At 42.2% G+C, this 27,682-nt stretch overlaps 2 protein-coding genes across 3 annotated transcripts; both read left to right on the forward strand.

Moving 5' to 3' along the window:
* Positions 1 to 9,330: 9,330 nt before the first annotated feature.
* Positions 9,331 to 12,900, forward strand: LOC106605601 (chemerin-like receptor 1). Of its 2 annotated transcripts, none has more exons than XM_014201427.2 (3): positions 9,331 to 9,590; positions 9,744 to 9,904; positions 11,074 to 12,900. In XM_014201427.2, the coding sequence occupies exon 3, from the start codon at positions 11,087 to 11,089 to the stop codon at positions 12,230 to 12,232; it is 1,146 nt and encodes a 381-aa protein (XP_014056902.1). In that variant the 5' UTR covers positions 9,331 to 9,590; positions 9,744 to 9,904; positions 11,074 to 11,086; the 3' UTR covers positions 12,233 to 12,900. The 2 variants fall into 2 exon arrangements, with proteins under 2 accessions (XP_014056902.1, XP_014056900.1); XM_014201425.2 differs by having other exon boundaries at positions 9,401 to 9,594.
* A 2,946-nt stretch (positions 12,901 to 15,846) lies between these two features.
* On the forward strand, positions 15,847 to 26,948 carry LOC106605600 (zinc finger protein Xfin). The gene is made up of 2 exons (XM_014201424.2): positions 15,847 to 16,010; positions 23,523 to 26,948. The coding sequence occupies exon 2, from the start codon at positions 23,616 to 23,618 to the stop codon at positions 25,653 to 25,655; it is 2,040 nt and encodes a 679-aa protein (XP_014056899.1). The 5' UTR covers positions 15,847 to 16,010; positions 23,523 to 23,615; the 3' UTR covers positions 25,656 to 26,948.
* The last annotated feature ends 734 nt before the right edge of the window (positions 26,949 to 27,682 follow it).

Genomic DNA, 27,682 nt, shown 5'->3' on the forward strand with positions numbered 1-27,682 from the left:
CTGAGCAAGCTCTGTACTGGTGGTGCCCCGATCCCGCAGCTGAATCAACTTTAGGAGACGGTCCTGGCGCTTGCTGGACTTTCTTGGGTGCCCTGAAGCCTTCTTCACAACAATTGAACCACTCTCCTTGAAGTTCTTGATGATCTGAGAAATAGTTGATTTAGGTGCAATCTTACTGGCAGCAATATCCTTGCCTGTGAAGCCCTTTTTGTGCAAAGCAATGATGACGGCACGTGTTTTCTTGCAGGTAACCATGATTGACAGAGGAAGAACAATGATTCCAAGCACAACCCTCCTTTTGAAGCTTCCAGTCTGTTATTCGAACTCAATCATCATGATCAGAGTGATCTCCAGCCTTGTCCTCGTCAACACTCACACCTGTGTTAACGAGAGAATCACTGACATGATGTCAGCTGGTCCTTTTGTGGCAGGGCTGAAATGCAGTGGAAATGTTTTTTGGGGATTCAGTTCATTTGCATGGCAAAGAGGGACTTTGCAATTAATTGAAATTCATCTGATCACTCTTCATAACATTCTGGAGTATATGCAAATTGCCATCAAACAAACTGAGGCAGCAGACTTTGTGAAAATTCATATTTGTGTCATTCCCAAAACTTTTGGCCACGACTGTACAGGGTCAGTTCCAATACCATGTTTGTGCAGGGAGACTGGAGTGATGGAGGTATGTATATGGGTAAGGAGGCTAGGCAATAGGATATAAGATAAACAGAGTAGCAGCAGCTTGTATGTGAGTGGGTGTGCGTGTGTAGAGTCAGTATAAATGTACAGTGCACTCGGAAAGTATTCAGATCCCTTGACTTTTTCCACATTTGTTACGTTACAGCTCTATTTTAGAATGGATTAAATAGTTTTTTCCCTTCATCAATCCACATTACAATACCGCATAATGACAAAGCAAAAACAGTTTTTTAGAAATGTTTGCAAATGTATTAAAAATGTAAAACTGAAATATCACATTTACATAAGTATTCAGACCCTTTACTCAGTACTTTGTTGAAGCACCTTTGGCAGCGAACACAGCCTCGAGTCTTCTTGGGTTGACGCTACAAGCTTGGTACACCTGTATTTGGAGAGTTTCTCCCATTCTTTCCTGCAGATCCTCTCAAGCTCTGTCAGGTCGGATGGGGAAATTCGCTGCATAGCTATTTTCCAGTCTCTCCAGAGATGTTCAATCAGGTTAAAGTCCGGGCTCTGGTTGGGCCACTCAAGGACATTCAGAGATTTGTCCCGAAGCCACTCCTGTGTGGTCTTGGGTGTGTGCTTAGGGACGTTGTCCTGTTGAAAGGTGAACCTTCGCCCCAGTCTGAGGTCCGGAGCGCTCTGGAGCAGGTTTTCGTCAAGGATCTCTCTGTACTTTGCTCCGTTCATCTTTCCCTCGATCCTGACTAATCTTTCAGTCCCTGCCTCTGAAAAACATCCCCACAGCATGATGCTGCTATCACCATGCTTCACCAATAGGATGGTGCCAGGTTTCCTCCAGACGTGACACTTGGCATTCAGGCCAAAGAGTTCAATCTTGGTTTCATCAAATCAGATAATCTTGTTTCTCATGGTCTGAGAGTCCTTTAGGTGCCGTTTGACAAACTCCAAGCAGGCTGTCATGTGCCTTTTACTGAGGAGTGGCTTCCATCTGGCCACTCTACCATAAAGGCCTAATTGATGGAGTGCTGCAGAGATGGTGGTCCTTCTGAAAGGTTCTCCCATCTCCGCAGAGGAACTTTGGAGCTCTGTCAGAGTGACCATGGGTTCTTGGTCACCTCCCTGACCAAGGCCCTTCTACCCTGATAGTTCAGTTTGGCCAGGAGGCCAGCTCTAGGAAGAGTCTTGGTGGTTCCAAACATCTTCCATTTAAGAATGATGGAGACCACTGTGTTCTTGGGGACCTTCAATGCTGCAGAAATGTTTTGGAACCCTTCCCCAGATCTTTGCCTCAACACAATCCTGTCTCGGAGCTCTATAGACAATTCCTTCAAACTCATGGCTTGGTTTTTTCTCCGACATGCACTGTCAACTGTGGGACCTTATATAGACAGGTGTGTGCATTTACAAATCATGTCCAATCAATTGAAGTTACCACAGGTGGACTCCAATCAAGTTGTAGAAACATCTCAAGGATGATCAATGGAAACAGGATGCACCTGAGCTCAATTTCGAGTCTCATAGCAAAGGGTCTGAATACTTATGTAAATAAGGTATTTCTGTTTTAATATTTTATAAATCTGCAAACATTTCTTAAAACCTGTTTTCACTTTGTCATTATGTGGTATTGTGTGTAGATTGATAAGGATTTTTTAAATCAATTTTAGAATAACGCTGTAATGTAAAACAAAATGTGGAAAAGGGGAAGGTGTCTGAATACTTTCCGAATGCACTGTATGTACATATTATGTGTGAGTGAGCAGATGATGGAGTGAGTGTGTGTGGGAGTGTGTAGGGCCCTGTGAGTGTGCATAGAGACAGTGCAAATATACAAATAAAAGGTCAATAAAGAAACAAGGTTAACTCAGATAGTCAATGTAACTAATTTGTTAGCTATTTATCAGTCTTAGTGTGAAGGTATAGAAGCTGTTCAAGAGCATGTTGGTGTTAGACTTGATGCACCGCTACCTCTTGCCGTGAGGAAGCAGAGAGAATATTCTATGGCTTGGGTGGTTGGAGTCTTTAACAATTTTCCAGGCCTTCCTTCCACACCCCCACCTCCTGATATAGATGTCCTGGATGGCAGATGGGCTGTCCACACCACCCTCTGCAGTTCCATGCAATCGAGGACGGTGCTATTGCCATACCAGGCAGTGATGCAGCCAGTCAAGATGCTCACAATTGCACAGCTGTAGATCTTTTTGAGGATTTTAGGGCCCACTAAAACCAGGCCACAATCCAGGCCACACTTTTTCAATCTCCTGAGGGGAAGAAGCACTTTCGTGCCTTCTTCACAACTGTGCGAGTGTGTTTGGACCATTTTAAGTATTTAGTAATTTGGACAACGAGGAACTTGAAGCTCTCGACCTGCTCCACTGCAGCCCCGTCGATGTGGATGGGGGCGTGCTCACCCCCTCATTTGCTGTAGTGCAAAATCAGCTCCTTGGACATTGAGAGAGAGGTTGTTGCTCTGGCACCACACTGCCAGGTCACTGACCTCCTCCCTGTAGGCTGACTCATTGTCCCAGGTGATCAGGCCTACCACCGTCGTGTCATCAGCAAACTTGATGATGGTGATGGAGTCGTGTGTGGCCACACAGTCAAGGGAGAACAGGGAGTACAGGAGGGGACTAAGTACACACCCCTGTGTTGAGGGTCAGTGTAGCAGAGGTGATGTTGCCTACCCTCACCACCTGGGGTTGGCCCATCAGGAAGTCCAGGATCCAGTTGCAGAGGGAGGTGTTCAAACCCAGAGTCCTAAGCTTGGTGACAAGCTTGGAGGGGACAATGGTGTTAAACACTGAACTGTAGTCAGTGAACAGCATTCTCACATAGGTATTCCTCTTATCTAGGTGGGTGAGGGCAGTATGGAGACCAATTGAGATTGCGTCACCTATGGATCTGTTGGGGCAGTATGCAAATTGGAGTGGGTCTAGAGTGTCTGGGATGGTGGAATTAATGTGTGCCAGCCTCTCAAAGCACTTCATGATTACAAAAGTGAGTGCTACAGGGCAGTAATCATTGTGGCATGAAGCCTTAGAGTTCTTGGGGACAGGAATGATGGTGGTCATCTTAAAACATTAGGAGGATTGCAGACTGGGACTAGGTGAGGGTGAAAATTACTGTGAATATGCTTGCCAGCTGTTATGCACATGCTCTGAGAACGCGCTCTGGAATACCGTTGGGCCTCGCGGCCTTGCAGGTGTTGACCTGATTAAAGACCTTTCTCGCGTCGGCTTCGCAGAGCGAGATCACTCAATCCTCTGGGTTGGTGACGGCCCTCACACCCGGCACGATGTTGTTGTCAAAGCGTGCATAAAATGCATTGTGTTCGTCTGGTATAGAGGAATCGTTGGGCAGATCACGGTTGGGTCTTCCTTTATAATCCATAATGGACTGTAGCCCCTACCACATGTGGTCGTCGGAGACTGTGCAAAATGATTTCACATTATTCCTATGTTGTCGTTGTACTCGTTTTATGACTCTGTGGAGGTCATAGCGGGACTTCTTGTACTTATTCCTGTCCTCGGCCATAGACTCAGGGTTGTCTACGATAGCTCTGTGTTTAGTTTAGTGCCAACTTCATGTTAATCCAGTGCTTTTGAGGTGGTTAGCTCGTCAATGTTATCGGTGGAGTCTCAAAACATATTACAATCAGCGATAGCAAAGCAGTCCTGTAGCATAATCTTTGATTCTGGTGAACATTTCTCAACGGAGCAAGTCACGGGTACTTCCTGTTTGAGTTTCTGCTTGTAAACAGGAAGCAGGAGTACGGACTTATGGTCTGATTTGGCGAATGGCGGACGAGGGAAGGCCTTGTATGCTTGCTAGTGGGTAGAATAGCAGTGGTCATTATCGCCCCTCGTGGCGTTGGAGATGTGTTGATGGAAGTTGGGCATCACGTGTTTTAGTGACGTGGAAATAAAATCACCGGTAACCAGAAAAGCAGCCTCTGTTTGTAGGTTTTCTTGCTTGTTTATAGCCTTGTACAGTGTGTTAAAGGCCGGTTTGTTATTTATCTTGTCTTGAGGTGGAATGTACACAACAGTCACGATAACAGCTGAAAACTCCCTCGGGAGACAGAAGGGTCGGCATTTGACAATCAGGTATTCCAAGACGGGTGAACAGTGGGTCAACACTTCCACCACTCTGGAGTTAGCACATCAGTTAGTGTTGATTATAGAGGCAAAATCCCCCCCCCCCCCCTCAATTGTCAGCGCCATCTCGCTAGTGAGACCCTGGGTCACGACCCTGCCCTGTGCAACTGGATCCTGGATGTTCGGACGTCCCGCCAACCGGTGGTGAGGGTAGGAAACAACATCTCCACCCCGCTGATCCTCAACACTAGGGCCCCACAAGGTTGCGTTCTCAGCCCTCTCCTGTACTCCCTGTTCACCAATGACTGCGTGGCCATGCACGCCTCCAACTCAATCATCAAGTTTGAAGACGACACTACAGTGGTAGGCCTGATTACCAACCACGACGAGACTGCCTACAGGGAGGAGGTGAGGGCCCTCGGAGTGTGGTGTCAGGAAAATAACCTCTCACTCAACGTCAAGAAAACAAAGGAGATGATCGTGGACTTCAGGAAACAGCAGAGGGAGCATCCCCCTATCCACATCGAAGGGACAGCAGTGAAGAAGGTGGAAAGTTTTAAGTTATCGGCGTACACATCACGGACAAACTGAAATGGTTCACCCACACAGACAGCATGGTAAAGAAGGCGCAACAGCTCCTCTTCAACCTCAGGAGGCTGATTGAATTTGGCTTGTCACCTAAAACACTCACAAACTTTTACAGATGCACAATTGAGAGCATCCTGTCGGGCTGTATCACCGCCTGGTATGGCAACTGCTCCGCCCACAACCACAAGGCTCTCCAGAGGGTAGTGCAGTCTGCACAACACATCACCGGGGGAAAACGACCTGCTCTCCATGACACCTACAGCACCCGATGTCACAGGAAGGCCAAAAAGATCATCAAGGACAACAACTACCCGAGCCACTGCCTGTTCACCCCGTTATCATTCAGAAGGCAAAGTCAGTACAGGTGCATCAAAGCTGGGACCGAGAGACTGAACAAGGGCAGATGAATCGAAGTTGAATCTAGAATTGGGATAAGTAACTGCTGATCTGATGTTCAAAACGACAAAATAATCACAAAATAGCTAAGTTGGGTCAATGCTTGTAAAACAGAGGACATCCAATACGGCACCATCTTTCTTCAGGATGTAAGTGAGTGTAATATGCTGTGATGGTCAATGAACACATCAAATTTTACTATAGAAGAAGTAGTTCATTAAGGTTCCTGTCAATGAATGACTGCTGGTAGGTCACTTTTGGACATTCTTTTACAACGTGTTTAAGGGCAGACATCCAATATGCAAAACTGCTAAAGAAAGTGTCAAAAGGTCAGCGGAAGCAATATTCTACAAACATTATAAAACACCACAAAGTCCACACTAATCAGGAAAAGGTGAATGACAAAATTACGCATTCGCAGCTGGCCTAGATATTAAGATTTTAATCACACAGAGCAGACAAGGTCATAAAATATGCGCTTTTCTATTGTAACTTGATATTAACATTTAACTTGTGCACTTGTGTAATTCACTCATCTCACCAAGCAACTAAGATAAAATAACCTGTGTATGACGTAGGTCTGGGTGTTCAAAATCAAAGTAACGATAAAAGAGGAAGTTGCTCATAAGAAAGTGACCTTTGCTGTTTGCATAAACTCTTAGTCCCATTATATTTTATATCACACATCCGTATTATTGTATGTGACACAATAGATTCTATAGAAGGATGTAAAACAGTAAAACAGGCCCTTGACAGTAAAACAGGCCCTTGACAGTTACTGAGTAAATGCTGAGAATGGGGTCAACTTGATACTGGAGTTTCTTGGTAATTGTGCCTGAATGTAGCACTATATATTTAGCAAATATACACATTAAAAACAAAGACTACATAAAGTATGGCCATGTTGTGATGGATCCAGACAACAGGCTTAATCTGTGTCACCAGAGCTTCTGGTTTCATTTCTAAAATGCAGAGGCAACATTATGCCCATAATGTCCAGCTCAGGACTTCAGTGGACACAGCAATGGAGGGAGTAACCTGCCATTTGAGAGAACTGTGGTGGCCGCACCAAATTACTGACAGATGCTGTGAGTTGCTTGTCACATGCTCGGCAGTGCAGAAAGGAATATAAAAACATGCACACTACCGTTCAAAAGTTTGGGGTCACTTAGAAATGTCTTTGTTTTTGAAAGAAAATTTAAAAAATTGTCCATTAAAATAACATCAAATTGATCTGAAATACAGTGTAGACATTGGTAATGTTGTAAATGACTATTGTAGCTGGAAACGGCTGATTTTTTATGGAATATCTACATAGGCATACAGAGGCCCATTATCAGCAACCATCACTCCTGTGTTCCAATGGCACGTTATGTTAGCTAATCCAAGTTTATCATTTTAAAAGACTAAATGATCTTTAGAAACCCTTTTGCAATTATGTCCGCACAGCTGAAAACTGTTGTGCTAATTAAAGAAGCAATAAAACAGGCCTTCTTTAGACTCGTTGAGTATCTGGAGCATCAGCATTTGTGGGTTCAATTACAGGCTCAAAATGGCCAGAAACAAATAACTTTCTTCTGAAACTCGTCAGTCTATTCTTGTTCTGAGAAATGAATGCTATTCCATGCGAGAAATTGCCAAGAAACTATTTAGTGAAGGTACTATTTAGTGAAGGTACTATTTAATGAAGCTTCCAGTTGAGGACTTGTGAGGTGTCTGTTTCTCAAACTTGACACTCTAATGTACTTGTCCTCTTGCTCAGTTGTGCACCGGGGCCTCCCACTCCTCTTTCTATTCTGATTAGAGAAAGTTTGCGCTGTTCTGTGAAGGGAGTAGTACACAGCGTTGTATGAGATCTTCAGTTTCTTGGCAATTTCTCACATGAATTAGCCTTCATTTCTCAGAACAAGAATAGACTGACGAGTTTCAGAAGAAAGGTCTTTGTTTCTGGCCATTTTGAGCCTGTAATGGAACCCACAAATGCCGATGCTCCAGATACTCAACGAGTCTAAAGAAGGCCAGTATTATTGCTTTTTAATCTGCACAACAGTTTTCAGCTGTGCTAACATAATTGCAAAAGGGTTTTATAATGATCAATTAGCTTTTTAAAATGATAAACTTGGATTAGCTAACACAACGTGCCATTGGAATACAGGAGTGATGGTTGCTGATAATGGGCCTCTGTACGCCTATGTAGATATTCCATAAAAAATCAGCTGTTTCCAGCTACAATAGTAATTTACAAAATTCACAATGTCTCCACTGTATTTCTGATCAATTTCTTGTTATTTTAATGGACAAAAAAAGGTGCTTTTTATAAAACAAGCAAATTTCAAAGTGACCACAAACTTTTGAACGGTAGTGTATATGTCCAGATGTTGATTCAAACAGTCAACACAGAGTTATTACACTGAACCTCAAGCAAACATGAGCTCACCCCACAAAAAGCGAAACACATTGGTAGGCCACAGCCACCCTTTTCAGGGATGGGTTTAGGAGTCGGTGGCCTTTATAGGTAGTCTGGCTCACGGTCTGTAGGGCTTTAGCCATCTATTCTGAATATTGTTGTCATTGCAATACAAAACCGCATAAATGGTAACAGGCTTTAGCATCAAGGTGCATGACATTGTTCCTGGACACCTGGCCAGGCAGCAACAGAACATAGGCTAATTCACGCACATAGAGCTACACTGAGTGTACAAAACATTAAGAACACTTGCTCTCTCCATGACATAGACTGACCAGGTGAATTCAAGTGAAAGCTATGATCCTTTATTGATGTCACTTGTTAAATCCACTTCAATCAGTGTAGATGAAGGTTAGGAGACAGGTAAAAAAAAAAAACAATTGAGACACGGATTGTGTATGTGTGCCATTCAGATGGTGAATGGGCAAGACAAAATATTTAAGTGCTTTTGAATGGGGTTTGGAAGTAGGTGCCTTGCGCACCGGTTTGTGTCAAGAACTGCAACGCTACTGGGCTTTTCACCCTCAACAGTTTCCTGTGTGATCAAGAATGGTCCATCACCCAATGGACATCCAGCCACCTTGACACAACTGCGGGAAGCATTGGAGTCAACATGGGCCAGCATCTCTGTGGAATGCTTTCAACACCTTGTAGTCCATCCCAGAAGAATTGATGCAACTCAATATTTGGAAGGTGTTCCTAATGTTTGGTATACTTAGTGTATATTGTTGATAGGACTAATTGCAACCTAAAACATCTCTACAAACTATGCTGAAAATCACCAACAAATCTATAGATACTCCCAGTAGGCTATTCAAGTTTCAATGTACCCATAGGAACACCCATTTGGCTTTCAACCATAATAAGTGGATAGATTGTAGTTAATGAGGTAATATTGCAGCATAGTCACTTAGCTATATAAAGACCCTTTCTACCCTCAAAGGAAATGGCAGAATTTTCTTTGGTTACAGATTCCAAACCACATTTCGCTATTTCTCCTCCACCGCAGGGAAAAGCGGACGTTCCTTGGTTTTGTGCTGCGTTCATTTGCTAGTCGGAACTAGGACACTTTGAAACGTACGACTTGCTATATAGTTGTAGACATACACGTACAGTGTACAACGAATCAGTTTCCTGGTTGCGAATAGCTTTTGAACGCGGCATCTATCAACGTCGACGAGTCATCATGAATGCCACAAGTGGTGGTGGTGGTGATGACTTCTCCATAATGAGAACATTGTACCCACGGTTTTTAAGCGTGGACACCACTGTTGCTACTCAGTCGCAATTCCATTGAATGATAATTATTCTAATTTGGAGAATTGTGTAGTTAGGCTATATAGCTTGATGCCTGTGTCAACATTTTCATGAATTTTGTCATTGTGGGTAATCCATGCGTTGCTCTACACACAAACACTAAGCCAACAAACATTGTGTAAAAATGTATATTTGTTACGTGTTCCTTGCACAGAATGTTGATATTTTCCTTCGAAAAGCATTTAATGTGAAGTGGATCTTACAACTTTGTCTTCCAGCTGAACATATGAAGAACTGACGTCACACACTTCAAGATACTACACAATCTGCGCTCCTGACTACAGCAGTGTAGTCGTAGCGGTTTCGTGCCAGACAACGTCCTTCAAGCTGAAGACAACTCCGTACGCCTGTTCTGATTTGAATATACACGTTTTTCAAGGTATGTCTATAACATTTTTCACCATTCATTGGAGTAATCAGATTACATTGGTATTTGTAGGCTTATACGTCAATAGTTGATGAACGAATAGAACAATAGAAATTCTGTACCATCCCTTTTAAAAACTTTGCGAATAAACAGCCAACCCGAGCAAAAGTTACATTCATATCATTTGTATGTGTCTTATGATCATGATATACCAGTTGAGGGTAACATTAACTTATCAATAATAAATAATTGGGAAGAAATGCTATAATAACGGTATGAACTGTAATTTAAAAAAAACTGAATTAATCCATAATTCCTTCTAACAAATACAGAATAAATAGGTAACTTAAACAGTGCATATTAGCATTATCCAACTAGATGACAAATATCAACTGAATTACATTTTATTTTTCATTCTATATGAAAAACCTTCCTTCCTCATTCCACTGTTCTATTCCATAGTATAGAAGATAGGCTACTGTACTGTGAAACTCTGAACAAATCGTTCTCCTTAATTACTCCCCAAAAAAACGAATTATAGAGTGCACATTCCTGACTTTTATAATGATCTTGGGGTTTCCAAAATGTTCTACCTTTGTGGCATGTGAGGGTAAGTTAAGGAGAAATACCTTAATTATGACTGTCTGTCTGCTTCATTACATTGGGCTACTTGTCAGCATCCCCAGTGTTGCAAAACTTGCATTCATTCTACAAGTACTTTGTTCTGTGATGGATTCCACTACAAAGGTGGACAGGTTACACTGTGAAATAAATAATCTCACTTACCGGTATATATGGGGATTGGGCAACCAGCTTTGCACATAATAGGTATTTTTGTTGAGAACAACATTCTCTCAATATTTTAATGTAGAGTAAAATTTCACATTATTGGACAACACATTTTTTGTTAAATTCATGCATTCTCAGCGCATTTAAAGTGTGTCAGTGAACTCTAGGGGATGTAAATAAGAACAGCAAGTAGTGGGGGGGAATAAATTGTAAGGCAGCATGCCTGAAGAGTGGTGAAGGTCATTTATCCAAACAATAGAACAACATACTAAATATGAAAATATTAAATGGTTTATGCAGATTAGACAACTTTGCGCATAACTAATTTACTGCATATTATCAAACTGTCATCTTCCCTGAAAATAAACCTCATTTTTTCTTTACCCTCTCAGGTTCTCAAACACAATGATGGCCTTAACCACAACTCCTTTGTATCCTGACATCTGGACAGAGCTGTCTCACAATGACTCATCGCCAGGCAACTCGACAGACGACTATGAGGACTACGCTGACGAGCATGCAGAGCTCCGGCAGTCCCTCAACATCATGTCCCTCATCGTTTACTGCCTGGCTTTTGTGCTGGGGGTTCTGGGAAATGGACTTGTCATCTGGGTGACGGGATTTAAGATGAAGAAGACGGTCAACACGGTGTGGTTCCTCAACTTGGCTGTGGCCGACTTCCTTTTCACAGCGTTCCTGCCTCTGAGCATATCCTACACAGCCATGGACTTTCACTGGCCTTTCGGCAAGTTCATGTGCAAGCTCAACTCCACGATCAGCTTCTTCAACATGTTCGCCAGCGTCTACATCCTGGTGGTCATCAGCATGGACAGGTGTGTGTCCGTGGTGCACCCTGTCTGGGCCCAGAACCACCGGAACATACGCAAGGCATCCTGTATCAGTCTGGGTGTCTGGCTGTGGGCCCTGGTCCTCAGCTCCCCCTACTTTGTCTTCCGGGACATCGGGGCGTCCTACAAGAACAAAGAAATCATCAACTGCTTCTACAAATTTGCTTTCTCCGATGACTATGACACAAAGGAGGTGGCAGAGCTGCAAGTGTTCCGCCATCAGGCCATGGTCATCACCCGCTTCCTGCTGGGCTTCGTGGTGCCCTTCGCCATCATCGTCACTTGCTACGCCGTCATCATCCACCGGCTCAAGAGGAACCGCAACCTGGCCAGCCACTCCGGGCGGCCATTCAAGATCATCGCCGCTGTCATCACAGCTTTCTTCCTGTGCTGGGCCCCCTACCACATCATGGCCCTGATCGAGATGGTGAACAACGCGGCCGCTGAGTTCAGCTACACGTTAGACCACGTCACCACCATCGGGATCCCCATAGCCACCAGCCTGGCCTTCCTCAACAGCTGTCTGAACCCCCTGCTGTACGTGTTCATGGGCCAGGACTTCAAGGATAAGCTGCGCAAGTCCATTCTGACGGTTCTGGAGAGTGCCTTCACCGAGGAAGTGTCAAGGTCCAACCACACCTACACAACCTCTGGACTCACAAGCCGTAGCAAGGAGAAGTCCTATTCTGATGCTGAGGTATAGGGTCTTATATTATAATGAGAAAAATGTTATTGACCACACAATGTGGAAATTTGACTTTGGCTTTACGACAACATGATTGACATCCTTTAAAGCAAAGAAAATACAAACATTAGAAGCACCTTATCATCAAGGTAATTCAATAATGTTTTCTAACAGCTCGAGACTTAGTATAAGGGAAAGTTTAAGGCAGGATTTCAGAATTTGAGAACTGAGCATGTACTCAGTGTTAATACGGTACATCTCCAGGACTGAATTCAAATCAACATGTTTGATTTCAATAACCTTTTGTGACACAGAAAATGATGGGGTCTGTGAACACATTTCAACACTGTTTTTGTATGGGCAATACAGTTACTAATGAGAATGTTGAAAGTGGGGTAGACTGTTAATAGAGAATACTGGATAAGATAAGAACAATTTGTATGATACACACATGTCATTGTTCAAGCTGAAGATATAAATTGTCTGTCTTTTCATTCAAAGCCACTTTTTGTGCATACTTGTTTTTGTAAAAATGAGGCTAATATTTAACAAAGGGACTATTATCTGTAATTTAAACATGTATTGTTTTATTGAAGGAATGTTGTTTTTCCTTAATACTTTGATGTGTATGTTTGTATTTGTATACTTTTTTATGTTTGTATGATGTTATTAAATGATTGAATAGATGACTACTTATTCATTTCTATTTTCCAGAAATCTCCAAAGGCAACACCATCTCTGCCACATGGTGGCAGCAAAGCTCAGTCATAGTTAGACAGAATAAATAGAAACGTAATGTTGTAAATAAATCACCTTTGGCTCGTGTCAAAAATACATCCCTATCTATTTAGGATTATCCCTGTCATGTTTTTTAAATTACAGATTGGATATCAATTCATACTGTATTGCTTTGACCTGTCCAATGTTATTAGATCAATGAGGGAGGAAGCAATTAACAATTTGATTCCCCCTCTCATTCCGACTGGGTTTAAATGTTTTTTTTCAACCATTTCTCTGCCAATTGAACTTCATGCATTTGCAGCTTTAGAACAATAAATATTTTCATGATGATGATGATCATCACCACCACCATCAACACCTTAATCATAATTTAACTTGATTTTATCAACTCTTTAATCCTTTCACATTTTGTAGAAGTTCAACTTGCTACAGGCAAAATATGATGGTGTCCTTCAAGGTAGCCTGTTTTTACAACTTCAGTCAAACTAGCTATATTTCTGCTTCAGTATGGTGAAGGCTATAACTGATATTTTGGCCACAATGTATCACAAGAATAGTGGTCAGCCCAGCCACAGTGTACGAGTCTACAAGACTGAGACTGGTAAAATAATAGCTTATGGAGTGGTCATGAGGTGGGAGTTAGATGGGGGACAGGAAAACATTTTGAAAAGTGGAACATACACTACAAAAGTATGTGGACACCTGCTTGTCAAACATCTCATTCCAAAATCATGGGCATTATTATGGAGTTGGTCCCCTTTGCTGCTTAAACAGCCTCCACTCTTCTGGGAAGGCTTTCCACTAGATGTTGAAACATTGCTGCAGGGACTTTCTTCCATTCAGCCATAAGAGCATTAGTTAAATCGGGCACTGATGTTGGGGATTAGGCCTGGCTTGCAGTCGGCGTTCCAAATCATCCCAAAAGTGTTTTCGAAGGGGCTGAGGTCAGGGCTCTGTGCAGGCCAGTCTTTGTTCTTCCACACCGATCTAGACAAACCATTTCTGTATGGATCTCGCTTTGTGCACTGGGATATTGTTATGCTGAAACAGAAAAGGGCCTTCCCCAAACTGTTGCCAAAAAGTTGGAAGCACAGAATCGTCTAAAATGTCTGTATGCTGTAGCGTTAAGATTTCCCTTCATTGGAACTAAGGGGCCTAGCCCAAACCATGAAAAACAGCCCAGACCATTATTTCTCCACCACCAAACTTTACAGTTGGCACTATGTGTTTAGGCAGGTAGCGTTCTCCTGGCATCTGCCAAGCACTCAGCAGTCCCGTTCTGTGAGCTTGTGTGGCCTACCACATCGCGGCTATGCCGTTGTTGCTCCTAGACGTTTCCACTTCACAATAACAGCACTTACAGTTGACCGGGGCAGTTCTAGCAGGGCAGAAATTTGACAAACTGACTTGTTGGAAAGGTGGTATCCTATGACGGTGCCATGTGGAAAGTCACTGAGCTCTTCAGTAAGGCCATTCTACTGCCAATGTTTGTCTATTGAGATTGCATGACTGTGTGCTTGATTTAATACACCTTTCAGCAACGGGTGTGGCTGAAATAGCCGAATCTACTAATTTCAAGGAGTGTCCACAGACTTCTGTATATATAGTGTATTGTACGTAAATATGGAATGGGGTCATGCACAAGCCATCTGGAAGATCGATGAAGGAGAATATGGCGGATAGGAGAAAAAAGGAGAAAAGTGGAACATGTTTTGAATGAACATGGAAAGGTGGATCACACAGACATTTTGGAAGAGCTACAGAAGGAAATTGGCAGATGCGGTGAAGAACGCAGAATTTGATCCTCATGGTGATTATGACAAAGACGATTCTGGCCCAGTGGAGTGAGATTTGGAGAGAATGGATCCTTGCCTTCTAGCAGATCCATATGTGGTATCAGGTTGGGTGGTAAAGAGGTTGGGGAATGTTGGGTTGGTTAAAGTGACTCGAAGTGGAATCGTGCACATTTTTTGCATTCTTGCCGTCCAGAGGGAGAGTGTGCTCCGCACTACATGACTGGGGACAAGAACTGTGACTTGTTTTCCTCTCTGGAACAGGGCGCCGTTAAAAGGAGAGATAACTGGAGTGGCGTTAAGTATTAAGTGGATCAACTGAAGTTGAAGATTCACTTGGTGCGACGCAGAACCGGTGGAGAACGTGGTGAAACGAAGAAGACACTGTCTGTACTACTGAGTTTTGATGCAGAGTTAGGATGTGTCAGTTATCCCATGTTAGCTTTTGTCCCAAATCCATTACGGTGTTTTATGTGTCAAGCTTATGATCATGTGGCAGCATTGTGTAGGAGGGAGATTCCTCGATGTGCGAAGTGTGCAGGAGGTCATGAGACAAAGGAATCTGTGGTATCGGTGGAAAAAGTTGTGTGTGTAAACTGTAGAGGTACCAATGGTGCTGGAGATCAGAGGTGCCCGGTGAGAGAAAGGCAGTTTGAGATTGCCAGCATCAGAGTAGTGAAGGTGTTGTATGCTGAGGAAGATGGATCCCTGTGAGTAGGCTGAGACGAACAGATAGTGATAGGAATAACATGTGCTTCAGTAAGGTTGATTTTTGCAGGAATGGAACATAAATTACAGAGTATAGATGTTCTGGTGGCAGCTGCTGAGAAGCACTTGGATGTACGAGATTTTACTGCAGAAGAGTTAGAGATGTTTTGAGCGATAGTGTCCTCTCCTCCCAGGCTGCTGGGCCCTATGTAGGATCAGATAGGGCCAGGTAGTGGAGTAGTGCTGAGGTTTTAATGGGTGCAGGGTTAGTTGGTAGGGCAAATTTTCCCTAAGTGTAATAAATTCATACTACACAATAGTAGGGTGGTACACAGACAATACAGTAGGTGGCGGCATTCACCTATAATATTTGTTTGCGGACAGCCTTAATACCGAAGAAGAAGAAGACTGGCCGATGGTCTCCGCCCCTGATTCTTGTAATTACTATGTAGAAAAAATGGGACTAAATAGCGGGGAACCGGGTGGATACAACACGATTCGCAATATAAAGAATGGGCAGAGAATGTCTATACTAATCGGACTTTAGAAATGTGGTAAGTACATTATAGAGTTCGATCAGATACAAGTGGTACCTAACCTTGCTAGCTAGCTTTATGAACGGTCAGATAGCTAGCGTAGATTGCGCGAGGCCTAACGTAGTCGCTGTGGCATCATTGTTGCGCAAACAAAAGCGAAGAATTGAGCTAGCTGTCTTGCTGCTGTCATCCGGTTGTCTCCTTACAAGGCATTTCACGCACACATGTCCGCATTTCGTTTAAATGCATACTTTTTTTCTCTCTAACTAGCTAGCTAAATAGCTTTTGCAGAGTTGGAGGCAGGCAGGAGCCCGACATTTTGTTGGTATCAAGACAGCTGTCACGATGCTTTAACTCTGGCTCTACACATGCAGAGAATAGCTAACTGACTATGGCCATTGGCCAAACTGTCATAATGGTAATCTAGTGAAATTATTTTATATATCCAGAAATATAGTTGGGCATACAGGGTTGTGAAAGGTAGCTAGCTAGCTAACCCCGTTTAGATAATAATACAGTTCATGTATCTACGCTAGCTAGCTAGCCAACTTATTCAAAATGGACACTTCTAGTGTATTTTTGTGTATGGATAGCTAGCTAGCTGATTTAGGTAGCTACATATTTTAAAATCTCTAACATCTCCAGCGTTTTCAAATGTTAATTACTTATTTTTCTTAACTGTATAAAAGTCCTCATGAGCTGTAAAATTAACTATTTGGTAGAACCCAACCGATATGGCATTCTTGGATCTGATTTTAGAATGGAAATGTTCACAATAACCAATACATCTGCCAACTATTATTATAGCTGGAATAAAAAAATGTAATTACATTCTGTATGGATTGTGCTTAAAACAGCTCTACAAAGGTACTCATAAAGCTGATTTCATAAATTGCGAGGAAAGAACATTAATGTAAGCACCACATAACATTTAGGAGCACCAGAAATACTTGTTTTTTTGGGGGGGGGGGCTGTTATTCTAGGGAAAGGAGGATAAACTGCAGAGATTCCAGCGAAAAATGTGTCTCAAGACTGTGCTGCCTCATGCTCACCAGTTGGAAAACACCGGACGTAGGCATTGATTGTAGGGCTGTAGACACTGAATTCTGGTAGTTGTCACTTGAAAGGAAAAACTTAAATGAGCACAGTTACATGCACACAATACGATTATTGTGGCTAGTCAGATTAATATAATAGTTTGTTTTAAAACAATACATTTCTCATCCTGTTTACATGGACACTGAAATCAGGCTACCTGATGAGACTCAAATAAATGCAGAAAATAGCTAATAAAAGTAAACGTTCACCGTGACAGTGATATTTTTGCAAAGCCTATTTGATTCGGATCAAATACACAGCTGGAACGCCGATTTTAAGCTGTTTACATGTCCGAATAAATCGAAAGATTGCTCAGAAAACCAGGTGTTTTAATTGGTGAATGCTTACTTTGATTTTGACTGTACGCCAATTAAGATAAGCAGATACGTTTCAAGTTAGGTCAGGGTTATGGGTAGGGTTTAGCGTAGGGATGTCCCAAGGATACCAGGTAGCACTAATCCTTTGTGAACGGTGTCAAGTACTCTGACACAGCTAGTTAGCTGACTAGCACTCGTCGTGGAAATGGGGGTGGCGAAACATGAATATGGATCGGTCCCTGACAAGTGACAACCCATACATTAAAACATAGCTATGAAGCGCTACTTTGTAACATGCTATATCGTTTGTGCCTATGAAAACATTTGGATGACAGAGCATGAGGAATACCCTTTGCAAAGATGAAATACAGTGCATTCAGAAAGTATTTAGACCCCTTCGCTTTTTCCATATTTTGTTACGTTACGACCTTGTTCTAAAATGGATTAAAATAAAAATCTACACACAATACCCCATAATGACAAAGGGAAAACAGGTTTTTAAAAATGTCAGCAAATTAATAAAAAATTCAAAAGAGATATACAAAACCTTTACACAAGTATTCAGACCCTTTGCTATGAGACTCGAAATTGAGCTCCGGTGTATCCTGTTTCCATTGATCATCCTTGATGTTTCTACAACCTGATTGGAGTCCACCTGTGGTAAATTTAATTGATTGGACACGATTTAGAAAGGCACACATCTATATAAGGTCCCACAGTTGACAGTGCATGTCAGAGCAAAAACAAAGCCATGAGGTCGAAGGAATTGTATGTAGAGCGCCAAGATAGGATTGTGTCGAGGCACAGATCTGGAGAAGGGTACCCAGTAGCACTGACAGTCCCCAAGAACACAGTGGCCTCTATCATTCTTAAATGGAAGAATTTTGGAACCACCAAGACTCTTCCTAGAGCTGGCCGCCCAGCCAAACTGAGCAATCGGGGGAGAAGGGCCTTGGTCAGGGAGGTGACCAAGAACCCGATGGTCACTGACCGAGCTCCAGAGTTCCTCTGTGGAGATGGGAGAAGCTTCCAGAAGACAACCATCTCTGCAGCACTCCATCAATTAGGCCTTTGTGGTAGAGTAGCCAGACGGGAGCCACTCCTCAGTAAAAGGCACATGACGGCCCGCTTGGAGTTTGCCAAAAGGCACTTAAAGGACTCAGACCATGAGAATCAAGGTTCTCTGGTCTGATGAAACCAAGATTGAACTCTTTGCCCTGAATGCCAAGTGTCACGTCTGGAGGAAACCTGGCACCATCCCTATGGTGAAGCATGATGGTGGCAGCATCAGGCTGTGGGGATGTTTTTCAGCGGCAGGGACAGGGACTGGCAAAAATCCCCAAATACTGGTGTGCCAAGCTTGAGGCATCATACTCAAGAAGACTTGAGGTTGTAAACGCTGCCAAAGGTGATTCAACAAAGTACTGATTAAGGGGTCTGAATACTTATGTAAATGTGATATTTCAGTTTTTATATATTTGCAAACATTTCTAAATTAGTTTTTGCTTTGTATTTAGGCAGTATTGTGTGTAGATTGAGTGGGAAAAAATAATGTAAGACATTTTTGAATAAGTCTGTAACTTAACAAAATGTGGAAAAAGTCAAGGGGGCTTAATACTTTCCGAATGCAAGATATAACAGACATATTTTCATGGGCTTCACTAAAGGGCTGTAAGGTTACCACAGAGTTTAACGTTCTCAGAACGGCACTTGCTTTACATCCATTGTTTGTCACGACACCCAACAACCTTCCATGGCACTTCCTGTAACAGTATATTGCCGGTGTGCATTTTGGCCCTTTACTGAGCTGGCAAGCTTCTATCTATTCAGCACTCAACCGTAGACACAGTAAGTTTGTTCACAGTAGTTCACTGTCCTCTCTGACTGGTTTAGTTGTGTTGGGTGATATTGTCCCACCTACTCAACAGCCAGTGGAATCCCGTGGCGCGTTATTCAAATACCTTAGAAATGCTATTACTTCAATTTCTCAAACATATGACTATTTTACACCATTTTAAAGACAAGACTCTCGTTAATCTAACCACACTGTCCGATTTCAAAAAGGCTTTACAACGAAAGCAAAACATTAGATTATGTCAGCAGAGTACCCAGCCAGAAATAATCAGACACCCATTTTTTCAAGGTAGCATATAATGTCACATAAACCCAAACCACAGCTAAATGCAGCACTAACCTTTGATGATCTTCATCAGATGACACTTCTAGGACATTTATGTTATACAATACATGCATGTTTTGTTCAATCAAGTTCATATTTATATAAAAAACCAGCTTTTTACATTAGCATGTGACGTTCAGAACTAGCATACCCACCGCAAACTTCCGATGAATTTACTAAATTACTCACGATAAACGTTCACAAAAAACATAAATTATTTTAAGAATTATAGATACAGAACTCCTTTGTGCAATCGCTATGTCCGATTTTAAAATAGCTTTTCGGCAAAAGCACATTTTGCAATATTCTGAGTAGATAGCCCAGCCATCACGGGCTAGCTAATTTGACACCCACCAAGTTTGGCCCTCACCAAACTCCGATTTACTATTAGAAAAATGTGATTACCTTTGCTGTTCTTTGTCAGAATGCACTCCCAGGACTTCTACTTCAATAACAAATGTTGGTTTGGTTCAAAATAATCCATAGTTATGTTCAAATATCCTCTGTTTTGTTCGTGCGTTCAAGACACTATCCGAAGGGTGACGCGCCCGACGCGTTTCGTGACAAAACATTTCTAAATATTCCATTACCGTACTTCGAAGCATGTCAACCGCTGTTTAAAATCAATTTTTATGCAATTTTTCTCGTAAAAAATCGATAATATTCCGACCGGGAAACCCTGTTTACGTTAAAAGACGAAAAAATAAAAAAACATGGTGTCGCCTCATGCACGCGCCTCAGTCTCATTGTTCTCTGATCGACCATTATCCAAATGCGCTACTGTTTTTCAACCAGGGCCTGCAAAGACATCATTCAGCGTTTTGCCGCCTTCTGAGAGCCTATGGGAGCCGTAGGAAGTGTCACGTTACAGCAGAGATCCTCAGTTTTCAATAAAGAGAGTGTAGAAGCCCAAGAAATGGTCAGAGAGGGCACTTCCTGTAAGGAATCTTCTCAGGTTTTTGCCTGCCATATGAGTTCTGTTATACTCACAGACACCATTCAAACAGTTTTAGAAACTTTAGGGTGTTTTCTATCCAAAGCCAATAATTCTATGCATATTCTAGTTTCTGGGCAGTAGTAATAACCAGATTAAATCGGGTACGTTTTTTATCCGGCCGTGCAAATACTGCCCCCTACCCTAGAGAGGTTAAAGGACCAAAGAGTTTGGTCTGCTTCGTGTTTTCATTTTTGCCATGGAAAAAAATATTGCGATAGGGCTGACACGATAGCACTAATTATTAGTGTGCATGTAAATGTACTCCATGGTTCTTCTCACTTTTGTCAAGTGATTTTTGCGAAATTTAGTTGGCTAGCTAATTTGGATATTTCTCTAAGACACACACACAGGCCTATGGGAAGCTGCATTTTCCTCAGAGTAGCCACTGTATATGCATTGGTAATCTGTCATTGCTAATATCTTCCATCTGTAAAAATATGATCTACATTATTCCTAGAGTGGGTACTAAGCTAAGGTTGATGTTAAATGATTGTACTTGTATGCAATGAAGCCCAACAATTTAATCGTAGCCTAATGTCTGGAAACTGCATGTTGCTGCGCTCCTCTAATAGTCTAGCTAGGTCATTTGTGGAACTTTAACAATGTAACATATATTTTTTGTAAAAAACAGCCAGCCACCAAGCTCCTAGCTATGTAGTGTGAGAGTCTATGGAAATATCCCGACGTGAACGATAGAAGTAACGTGACATGCAGCCAAAATGAATGCGTGCATTTGCCACACTCAAGGGACACAAATGTTGTCATGGACCTGCTGAATTTTTTTACTCTGTGTACGCCGTAAGTGTCTCGTTTACCTCGCTGTGTAAAGCCGCCTTGAAGGCGCTGTAAAGCACAAGTCTAAATGCCTTGAAGATTTTGAGGGTGCGCATACCATTCCACTTTTGTTGTGGGGAAACCCGTTGAACGACAACTTTTTTTACTACAAAAAGTGGACTTGCATGTTTTGCTTCTTTTTAACCTCTTACATCTAGACGTTCCGCTAGCGGAACACCTGCTCCATTATCCAATGATGGGCGTGGCGCGAAATACAAACTCCTCTAAAATACAAAAACTTCCATTTTTCAAACATATGACTATTTCACAGCATTTTAAAGATAAGAGACTCCTTTATCTAACCACACTGTCCGATTTCAAAAAGGCTTTACAACGAAAGCAAAACATTAGATTATGTCAGCAGAGTACCAAGCCAGAAATAATCAGACACCCATTTTTCAAGCTAGCATATAATGTCACAAAAACCTAGAAGACAGCTAAATGCAACACTAACCTTTGATGATCTTCATCAGATGACAACCCTAGGACATTATGTTATACAATACATGCATGTTTTGTTCAATCAAGTTCATATTTATATCAAAAACCAGCTTTTTACATTAGCATGTGACGTTCAGAACTAGCATACCCCCCGCAAACTTCCGGGGAATTCGCTAACATTTTACTAAATTACTCACGATAAACGTTCACAAAAAGCATAACAATTATTTTAAGAATTATAGATACAGACCTCCTCTATGCACTCGATATGTCCGATTTTAAAATAGCTTTTGGTGAAAGCACATTTTGCAATATTCTAAGTACATAGCCCAGGCATCACGGGCTAGCTATTTAGACACCCGGCAAGTTTAGCACTCACCAATATCAGCTTTACTATTATAAAAGTTTAATTACCTTTTGTTGTCTTCGTCAGAATGCACTCCCAGGACTGCTACTTCAATAACAAATGTTGGTTTGGTCCAAAATAATCCATCGTTATATCCGAATAGCGGCGTTTTGTTCGTGCGTCCCAGACACTATCTGAAATGGTAAATCAGGGTCGCGCGCGTGGCGCAATTCGTGACAAAAAAAAATGAAATATTCCATTACCGTACTTCGAAGCATGTCAACCGCTGTTTAAAATCCATTTTTATGCCATTTTTCTCGTAAAAAAGCGATAATATTCCGACCGGGAATCTCCTTTTAGCTAAACAGAGGAAAGAAAACAAAGCATTCGGTCGACGCGGGCATGCGCCTGAGTCTCACAGTACTGTAACCAGCCACTACCCAAACACGCTACTTTGTTTCAGCCAGAGCCTGCAAAGCCACGATTCAGCTTTTTACTGCCTTCTGAGACCCTATGGCAGCCGTAGGAAGTGTCACGGGACAGCTAAGATCCTCACTCTTCAATAAACAGAGACAAGAAGAACGACACCTTGTCAGACAGGCCACTTCCTGCCTGAAACCTTGTCAGGTTTTTGCCTGCCAAATGAGTTCTGTTATACTCACAGACACCATTCAAACAGTTTTAGAAACTTTAGGGTGTTTTCTATCCATATGTAATAAGTATATGCATATTCTAGTTACTGGGTAGGAGTGGTAACCAGATTAAATCGGGCACGTTTTTTATCCAGCCGTGAAAATACTGCCCCCTAGCCATAACAGGTTAACCCAGTTTGACGCATAATTTTAATCATTAGCACGTCCATTTCCTACCTATCTCTGAAATGTGTTAGATAGTTACTGTCACATCAAACTTGATCACTCATCAATCCTTACTAGGTGTGGTGAAACTTTCTAAAAATGGTTGACCTGAGGGTATTGAAAGCTAACGAAGGTTTCGATCAAGGTTACCGTTTGCTCTTTTTTAGGCCATTTTGATAATAGGAGGAGCTAGTATCCGGACAATACAGGTGTGTCAATTGTCTCCATCTAATTTGAATGAGACTGAATTCCTTTGTTTCAAAAAGTGCCAGCCTTTCTAACAGAATTGAAAGCTGATATAGGAGAGGCTTGGCAGCGCAGGCGAGGTTTGGCAATTTGTAGAATCCAATAATTTTTGTTCCAACTCATGGTGTTGTAATTAAACTGTTATAGTTTGTCAGGACCAGCACCTGCGCCATATGTTTGGTAAACTAGTAACTTATTTTTTCTCTTTTTCACAGTTGTTGACCAGACAAAGGAAGAGTTCTACAAAACAAGGTGCTCATGAAGAATGGAACTAACCATGTTTAACTTTGATCATTGAACACACCCTAATGGATTACGTAAGCTCCGCTGAACCAGATGTTGATGCCTTCATCTGCACAGAATGTGGGGATGGCTTCAGGCGCTACCTTGACTTGGTTAAACACATTACTGTTCATGAACGACTCAGGACTCATGAACGAACAGATTCATTTTCCCTTGACAGTTTGCCCAATGGGTTTCAAGTTCCCCGTGAGTATGCTCTCCATGAAAATGGAACTTTTATAGTGGTTGACAGATCTGGACCATCAAACAACCCTTCTTCTGTCAAACAGCCATCTTCAACTCCTTCACCTTATCAGAATTCAAAGACCATTGTACTCACAACTAAGCCAGCAAAAACTGATCTACGTGTCAACACAGCATCTCATTCCCAGTGCCGCAGTGTCTCTCCTTTAAAACAGCACCGATGCGAAACATGTGGAAAATTGTTTAACAACCAGCTGAGTTTACAACGACATCAACAGTATCGTAATTTAGAGCAAGGTTATAAGTGCACCTTGTGTTGCAAGATCTTCACAGATAAAGAGAGGCTAAGGGAACATCTCCAAGAACATGCCCATGAAATATTTTACTGCTGTTGTCAGTGTGGAAAACGCTTTCTGAAACAAGAGACCCTGTATGCTCATCAAAAAGAGCAGCATGGATCGCTGGAGCTCAAACAAATGGGGAAGTCAGACAATGGTCAAGAGAACATAATACAGAAAACATATCCCTGTAAGAAGTGTAATCTGTGTTTTTTCTGGCTCTCCGACTTGCAGAGCCACTTACTCAGTCATTCCAAAGACAAACCATTATCTGTGAACTCTTCATCCAAAATCGAGCAGCAGTCTCAGAAAGATGAGCTATCACATACCATCGAGTACAGCGACAGCACCCCTACCGATGTGACTAAACAGTACAGCAGCGGCACCCCTACTACCGATGTGACCAAACAGTACAGCAGTGACGCAATTGTTGATGTGAAGACCCACAATGGAAAATCTGATTCCAAAACACCATCCTCTTTCAGACCATACCGCTGTGGTTTGTGTGGAGATCGCTTCCAGCAGTTAACAGACTTGAAGGAGCATCATCTTACCCATCAAACACAAGAAGAAATTGACAAGTTAAATAAGGATTCAGAGTCACAAAGAATTGTAAAAAGGCGGCGAAGGTATACTGGCATTGAGTGCATCGTAACAAAAGCACCTGCAAGGAAGGGAGGAAGGCCCCCACTTTATAAAAAAGGCTCTGGGACAAAATTACATCCATGCAAGCACTGCCACCGTGTATTCAGTCACTCTAGTAGTCTTTCTCGGCACAATAGATCCCACAAGGGGACTCTTCACACTTGTGTTCTCTGTGGGAAACATTTTCCACAACGCTGTGATGTCCGGAGGCATATAGCCATGTATCACAAACCTGAATTAGAGAAGAAGCCAAGTCTTAAGTACTTGGCATTGCATTCTAAACCAGATGGTGGTTCCCAATTGAATTCTGATGTGTTGGAACAGAATGCGTCATCTGAAGGAAAATCCAAGAAGTCTTTAGACAGTGTTGTAGCAGAATTGGACAGTGACAATGGTGACGATCAACAAACCACATCGACTGGAGAAGTGTCTGCTGCTCCTAAGGCACGGAGGAACTACAAGTGTGACCAATGTGGGAAAAAGTTTGGGCTGCTGTGTGTGTACCAACGGCATTTGCGGTACCACAAAAGGGAACCGGGTAGTGAAATGGTTAAGTGCCCTCGCTGCCCAAGTCGCTTCCGGAGTTCTTCTGCTCTAGGGCGCCATCTTGAGATTCACCCAAGTCAGTCAAGCGGGGAAACGGACATGGAAGGACGGGCATCTCCCACTGCTGACTCCAATCCAGAAATGGACTCTGACCAAGACAATGCAAAGGATTTAGTGGGTCATGGGGACATTGACGATGTCAAGGGTGGGAATGGTGAAAAAATTGGTCCAGCAGAGGTGCTGTACGAATGCACTGAGTGTACAGAGACTTTTTCCTCCTTGCAGAAGTTTCTGAAGCACCAGAGTTCTCATGGGTCCGATAACCTTGGATAATGGAAACTATATGCATGGTATTTATATCCTGAGGTACGAACCCTAATTTGAGATCGATGCACATACCAAATTGTTGCACTGTTATGCAGACCTCAATTCATGATTTACTGAAGTCCGAGTTACGTGCACGTCTCAAGTTAGGATTCTTTCCTTTGATGATGGAGCAGTTAACAAGTGTTTTTTGTTTGTTTGTTTTTTTTACTATGAATTGAGGAACTACAACCAGTATGGTTCTTGTGGTGGGTGGGTCATTCATTCTGAACCGGAGAAGGATGACTTTGATGTAGCACTGCATAGATCGAGATGGTGACTGGGAATTACTGACATTTTTTAAAATGTATTTTCTACGATCATGTGAATTTGAGGTCCGTTTTGTATCAATGTTTTAGATTGTTTTGGTTACTTCCAGTTAAACCTTTGACATTACCCCTGGAAAGGCCATGGTGTGGGAATAATGCCTTAATATGCTCTGAGAGCATTATTGAAGCTAGTAGTCGAGCACAATTTGCTAAAGACCAAGTGGCAATAACGTTTTTGCAGATAGATTTGGACCCATGCAAAGCGTTAAGATGGTCTGAGGTAACAATGACTGTCCATTTTGTAAAGTAATTAGAAACGTTTTTTGCAAGTGCAGTTCCATTGGGATTTTGCTTTAAAACAATTTAAGATATTATTTATTTGCAATTTCCAAGTCTTTACAACCATGGTGTCTTTCTCAAGATCAAAAAAACCTGTCAAGGTGAAATGTTCCCAAACTACCAGACCAGGAATGTTGGTATCATTTTGAAAGGCTTTCTCATGTATCATCTTTTCACTATATTGTGGTCATGTCTCTCAATTCACTTAATGGTTCTGTTATCTAGATCAGTGGTTTCCAACGAGGGGTACTAGGAACCCCTGGGGGTACTTAGCCTATCCACAGGGGCTAATTGAGAAGACTCATGAGACCATAGGTCTACTGGTAAAATGCACGAGGGACTACTTCAGGGGTTGTCTGGGCAGAGCAAAATTCAGTTGGTGGTACAGTAACCGAAAAAGATTGGGAACCACTGCTCTAGATGATTTCTGCTGCCAGTCCTCCGGGTGGCCACTGATCTGTTAACATGATCAGCATGTTTTTCCATAAGGCACGACAAAGTCCAGTGATTCCAATGTAAGCCACACGTAGCATTGTGATGTAAACTAGCCTTTTCAAATGGTACTGTTGCTTCCTTTATTGCCTACCAAACGAGAACACATGCATTGGCCCTGATTCTATGTTGATTTTGTGCCATTAAAGTTGAAAGAAATGTATATTTTCCTAAAAATCTAATGATTGACCTATTTAAATGACCCATCCAGTCATGGTTTTCAACTAATGATGAATGTGATAAGGTGGAAATGTCAGTTTTGTGACTTTCCAACTCGTGGTAGGCTAGATCTTTTTCTGCCAGTACTTTGTGTTGCCTACACTGGAATATTCCTCCTACAGAAGTTATAGAAGCACCATGTCTGGGATCCATAGGATGATGGTTTATATCAATTATATGTAAGATAGGATGTAGTTTCGACTATAAAGAAACATCATGGCGGGTTCAGACTTTTAAATGAATCTGTGTCCCAAGTGTTGAACACAAGAAATTCAGTAGATCAGACTTGTTCAGAATCATGTAGCCAGGACAGAGGTATCTTTCGGGGGAAAAGGAAAATTGTCTCTATGACAAACGTGATCTTGTTCCCAGAAACTTCTGCCCAAATGCTCAGAGTCTGGTGGATCAACAAGTCAAACTTGGCCTTTGTTAGCCAATACAGAAAGACCGGGAGAAACTCCGGGTGCATAGGCATTGGTTCAATCTGCTTAATCTACCAAACAATCATCTCCCACAAACACTTCCCCATAACCTTGCAGTCGTGTGATTCGCTCAAATTAAATGACAAATACTTTACTCAAGTCACTATTCCAGAATGTTACGGTCACTCCCACTAAGGCCAACTTTAAATCGTTCATATCCAAGGCTTAGATGCACTGTGCGCATTAGCCTGGGGAC

This window comes from Salmo salar, chromosome ssa05, assembly GCF_905237065.1.
Source record: "Salmo salar chromosome ssa05, Ssal_v3.1, whole genome shotgun sequence".
In the NCBI taxonomy this organism is placed as follows: domain Eukaryota; kingdom Metazoa; phylum Chordata; class Actinopteri; order Salmoniformes; family Salmonidae; genus Salmo; species Salmo salar.